General features: G+C 40.6%; 1 protein-coding gene across 1 annotated transcript in view; it reads left to right on the top strand.

The window, feature by feature from the left end:
- The first annotated feature begins 2,258 nt into the window (after nt 1-2,258).
- LOC131125544 (microtubule-associated serine/threonine-protein kinase 3-like) overlaps nt 2,259-6,000 on the top strand; it is a 31,194-nt gene continuing 27,452 nt past the window's right edge. Inside the window, exon 1 of the mRNA XM_058067190.1 lies at nt 2,259-2,681. Coding sequence (XP_057923173.1) covers nt 2,643-2,681 — 39 coding nt within the window. The 5' untranslated portion in view covers nt 2,259-2,642. The remainder of the gene's footprint in view (nt 2,682-6,000) is intronic.

Here is a 6,000-nt window from a genome sequence, read left to right as displayed (position 1 = left end):
ATCCAATGCCATAATGGGTACCATAGTGCATGTCAATATAGTGATATATATAACACATCATGACTGGTTCAAGACTCTTCATCCTTGTATTTAGCAAACATCAACTGCTTGTATTGTTTCTTGAATTGGCTCATCGTTGTGCATTGTTTGAGCTCCTTACTCAATCCAGCAATGTGTATCTGAAGAATCCTCAGCAAAGTCTTATTGATCAGCAAGCTAAAATAGCATTCAATGTACCATTTGCATTATGGGGTATAGGCAAATCCCCATTATGACTCAATAAGGCTGTCAGATCCTCACCAATATTTAAAACTTCTCCATTGCTGCATGTGCTAACCCTCCACAAAGTTACATGGAAATCAGCATTGCAGATTTTGCAGTGGTGTGCCGTTAGCCTTGTCTGCTAGCGTAAACACTACATTTACATCTACATTTACGACTTAATCCTTCTATTTGTTCCATGAAATTGTATTAATTTAATCCCAATGGTCTATTGTGTATCTTCATTTTGTAGTGTATGAATGTGCGTATCTAATTATATTGCAGCTTCTATGTGTTGCAATGTCAATGTTATCTGCCCAGGGCCTTCAGAATCCACAGTGCTGGCCCATGTCACTTAAACACTATTCGCAATGGGGCTGGTCAGATTTCAGATACGCTTCACATGACGAGCTACCAGGCGTACAATAACGTCAGCATTTTTCAAAGTTGCCAGTGTGCTTGAACGCATCATCACAGGAAGAGTGCAGCATTCATTCATTCATTCATTTTATACGGGGGCTACCCCACAGCTGTCCTCAAGCGAGAGGCGGGATACACCCTGGACTGGTGGCCAGCCAATCACAGGGCACATATAGACAAACAACCATTCACACTCACATTCATACCTATGGACAATTTGGAGTGGCCAATTAACCTAGCATGTTTTTGGAATGTGGGAGGAAACCGGAGTACCCGGAGAAAACCCATGCAATGCATTCAATGAACAATTAAGCGAGAGTATACAAATATTAGGCATGTCCAATTTTGGCTTTTTGGTATCAGCCGATAACGATATTTGTAACATGACATAGCTCCTGTGGTGAAATGAACACATACAGTCTGTGTTGTGTATAGTATTTTTTAATTTTTAAATATTGTTTTTCATGATCGGGAAAAAGTCCCCCGCCTTGATATGAAAGTTTAATGTTAGTGCGGCCCGCGCAAGTTTGATATGGATGCTGTATGGTATCATGTACCCAGAAAAAATTATTACGTTTGATTAATGTTCATGTTAAAGGTTAAATAACTGTTAATAGTTATCCTCCCTATCCGTGTGGAAGTGGTAAGTTTTTGGCTATTTAAGTTGAAAGGAAATAACTTGAAGGCTACCGTTTAGGTCGCTAGCTCTCTAGTTTGCAAGTTAGCATGTGTCTCAAGACCCTGCAGTTGCGCAATATGTTGTAAATAAAAAGAGTATAAATGTGACTATAGTCGTGTTTTGTCATGTCTACAGGGCTCTAATAATGCTTTGTTCATTTTAATCTGAAAAAATAATTTGTCTACCCACCAACTATATGTGGTTTCTTATGTTGTTATTATTTGCCCTTTTATTATTATTATTATATTTATTTATTCATTACTGATTGATTGATTTTCGTTAGTCTTGATTTGTTTATTTATTTTTCATCTTATTTTGTGTAGAAAAATAAAAAGTAAGATATTTGAGAACAGTGGACTGTTTTATCAGAGCTTTTCTTGTAGAAAATTGGAACCAAAGCAACGTTTTTTTTTTTGTTTTTTTGTTTTTAATAAATGCGTTTTTTTTTTTTTTTTTTAAAACCTGATGCGGCCCAGTCTCACCCAGACCAGAGCTCCAGTGGCCCCCAAGTAAATTGAGTTTGAGACCCCTTAGCCATCCAGACATGACAACCACCCAAAACAGAACATGATTAGGCAACAGAAGACTTCAGGAGCGGCACAACCTGCTAATTTAAAGGCAAAATGACCAAATATAATCCACAAAATAGTTTCTTTGTGTAGCAGGAGGAGTGTAGGTTGAGTGTCCTGCAGAAGCACATGGATTTCCATATTTTTTTCCCACAAGTGAAAGTTTCTACCCACATGTATACATAGAGGTGATGCCATGAATAGGGAGTTGCTTAGGAAGAACAAAGAGAGCCTCACATCTCGTTTGTATGAATGATCATGTGGTATATGGCAAGAGGCAAAGCCTTGTGGTTTGAGAGAAACAAAACAAAGAAGCGGACGCTGGTGCCGCTGGGCGCCAACAGATGCGGATCAGTCGCGCAGCTTCACAATTGTTGACCGTTCTTGATGGTCTTATGGCCGCACATGTTGTGTCAGCTGGGTTACCTAAACATCAAAAACACCGCCTCAATTAAGGCTGTCAATAATTCAGCTCCATTGATAATCAACCCACTCGCCTCCCTTCGTGCCGTGTGATCAAGCGGCTGAAGCGAGCGCCTTCCCCGGACTGGGCCGGTGGTGAAACCTGCTGAGGAGAAACATCCACAGGATGTGGCGGTGCGGGAGCGGTGAGGAGGAGCACTTTATCCGGGTGCATTTCAGTGCAGGATGGCTTGACTGAGCAAGAAGCCGCTTTGGAGTGCTGATGTTTTTTTTTTTAATTGTCTTTAACAATGGATGAACCGAATATCCTCAGACGACGTGGGCTACAGGTAAACAAACACTACACGACACTGCTTCCAGGCTAATGACGATGATGACGAGCCGTCGGTGTTATTGTGAGATATTTTGAGGATCTACATTGGGTGTAGCCCCCCTCATTGAAGTCATTAATGTGTTTATCTTGCGTGTTTATATTGGAGCATCTCGTTTCAACGCTTTGTAAATGTGGTTGCCTTGGTGACAGGCGCAGGAACACCTCCTTTATCTTCTCCTTGGTGCCATGTTTAGTTTTCTACGACGGAGTAATGAAGTACCTTATACTGTGTTGTGTGCAGCAAAAAGCCATTGTTAGGAATTCACTTGAAAACTCCAAACTGGAGGTGGTGATGGGAATGAGAAGTACAATACAGCATACAGTCTCATTGGGAATATTGCAGTATGGCAATAAAAAAGGTGTAATATTTCAAGTGGAAAACACAATGCTATCCAGACTGGCATCACATCTTCCTGTCAAGCACATGGTCAACAGGACCCACTGAAGACTTGGACTGTATTCCCATTGAATCACAAGCCATTTGTCATGCAAGGAACAAGGCCAGGCTGCAGCGAATGACATTTGCATGCACTTCCACGTAAATCAGGCGGCTTGCAATGAAACTGAGTGAGAATAATTAATACAGTACATCACAATAACTTCTAATGCATTTTTGAAACTTCAAAATAAAACAATGAATAACTCCAGGCATGTCATTGTGAAAATGATATACCGATGTGAAAGTAAACACAGAAGGTAACGCTGGAAAAACGGGAAAGCCTGATTAGACTTAGGCCATGTCCACATGAATATGCATATTTTTCTACGTGTTTTGGTTTCTCATCCAGAGGTTTTGTCCTTAAAAAGGATGCAAATTTGTCGTCCCTGTGTATTGAATTGTGGACTCCTATAAAGCAGCTACATACAATAACCGGCAGACAACGCTTTCTAGTTCTTCTACTCAACTGTATTTCTTTGGATTTCATGCTTCCCGTGAAAACGGTCTGTTATCATTAAATACACCCACGGCCCGCCTCCGGGCACACCCACTCTGCTGTGGTTCGTCACACTCCAGAGCGCTTGGAAGGACTTCCGGTTTGTGCCGCTAGCTGTGAACCCAACTTTATAGGAGTTGATAAATGGTGATGTATCTTTTTAGCCATATTTTTTGGAACGTGAAACCAATCGGGAAGTGGAGACGAGACCAGGAGTGGGCAAATATTTTGACTCGTGGGCCACATTGAGTTAACAAAATTGTCCGGGGGCCAGAACATGTATTTAACACACACACTATTTTATACTTATAATTTTCATTGAATTATTTGTCTAATTTTATCTGTGAAAGTGTTCTACTATCAGCAGTATGTTCTCAAGTATTTTTTCAGGAGCACTTTAAACATCAGACCACATCACCAACTACAGTAAACCTCGGATATATTGGACTCGGATATATCGGAAATTCGCTCACAACGGACAGATAAAAAAGAACCAATTTTTCTGTAATGCATTTCCAATAAAAATTCATTGCATATATCGGATTTTTTATAACGGATTTCGCCTATTTCGGACAAAATCTCCAGTCCCCTTCCAATGCATTTCCATTAAATTTCCCTCGCATATATCGGATGGCCGCATCGTGGCGCTCCGATTTGCCGAATCGTGACAGGCCGCTATACGACGTCATTTGCAGCGTTGCCTGCGCGTCCAGGTACATTGGAAACATAGTCAAGGAAGTGCCTTTTTATAACGGATAAAATCCGATTTACGCATATACCGGATATAAATCCGATATATGCGCAAAACGGACATTTTCCGGTAACGGATTTCGCTTATATCGGACAAAACCAGTGGGAACAATTGAATCCGATATATCCGAGGTTTACTGTATGTAGATTATTGGAAAAGTTTGCTATGTGGAGAAAAGGAGGTCTCAAATAATGCAGGCGGGGGGGGGGGGGGGGGGGGGGGGTACTGTCAAACATATTGTGTTAAGGCAGGGGTGGGCAATTTTTTTGACTCCTGGGCCACATTGAGTTAACAAAATTGTCCGGGGGGCCAGAACATATATTTAACACACACACACACTATTTCATGCTTATAATTTTCCTTGAATTATTTGTCTAATTTTATCTGTAAAAGTGTTATACTATCAGCTGTATGTTCTCATGTCCCTTTTTCAGGAGCACTTTAAACATCAGACCACATCAAACTATGTAATAGTACAGTAGTACAATGTACAGTTTTGTTGTTTTTTTTAATACTAAAAAAGACATCTGACTTGCAAGTCATGTTGCCAGTTTGTATGTTAAAAGTTGAAATACTTAGAGTCGGGCCGGAATCAAACGCTTGGTGGGCCACATGTGGCCCTTGGGCCGTAGTTTGCCCACCCCTGGACTAGACAGTCCGAAGAGGTTACTTCAAGATGTCTCTCAATGGTAGTTAGCTTTTGCATTTTAGTCAAGATGTCTCTCAATGGTAGTTAGCTTTTGCATTTTAGCATACGGTTTTCTTCAGCATCGGTAACGTTTATTATGTTTTGTGGGAGTAATAGTGTTTAAAAAACTTGGGCAGAGCCACTAATTGTGTTGGTAAACAGCTATTAGCAACCCCGCTTCCTGTATGCACACTCTATAATGCTACACAGACAAGTGCTTTTGCTCCATGACTTACACAAAATAAACACAGTGAGGACACTGACAAATTTTTACTTACTGCCTGCTCAGTCCACACGACCAAGTAACATTGGAAAGTTGTCGGTTAGTCCAGCTGCATAACGGCCCATGTTCTCAAAACAGTCCAGTGTGAAATGCCGTTGGCATGTTGGCATATTAAAATATTTTTCTTTTGCTGGTAGAGAATCAGGAACTTCAACCACTTGTGCCTGATGGTGGCGTCGTTAGGAATTGTAAACAAATGTGTCTTTCTCTTACACCCAAATAAACACTTTCTACGAGCCATTGCTAGGAACGTGAACACAGAAGCAGAGCTTGGGTGAGGGCAAAGAATGTATCTGGCCTATAGCCACGCCCATATAAGGAAGCCTGTTCCTCTGTGACCTCACAAAGGAACAGTTTTGAAATGCCTGAGAGTTTTGAGCCATCCCAAACGTCTTTCAGGGCTCACTCCCAAATGCGCAAACCTCATTTTCTGAAACTTTGGCATCGTTTAACACAGGGGTCTCAAACTCAATTTACCGCATTTATTAAAAACAGAAAAATGAAAAAACTTTGCTTTGGTTCCAATTTTCTACAAGAAAAGCTCTGATAAAACATTCCACTGTTCTCAAATATCTTAATTTTTATTTTTCTACACAAAATAAGATGAAAAATAAATAA

The sequence above is a fragment of the Doryrhamphus excisus genome, chromosome 3 (genome assembly GCF_030265055.1).
Source record: "Doryrhamphus excisus isolate RoL2022-K1 chromosome 3, RoL_Dexc_1.0, whole genome shotgun sequence".
Classification (NCBI taxonomy): Eukaryota; Metazoa; Chordata; class Actinopteri; order Syngnathiformes; family Syngnathidae; genus Doryrhamphus; species Doryrhamphus excisus.
This window is presented reverse-complemented; position numbering and strand designations above follow the sequence as displayed.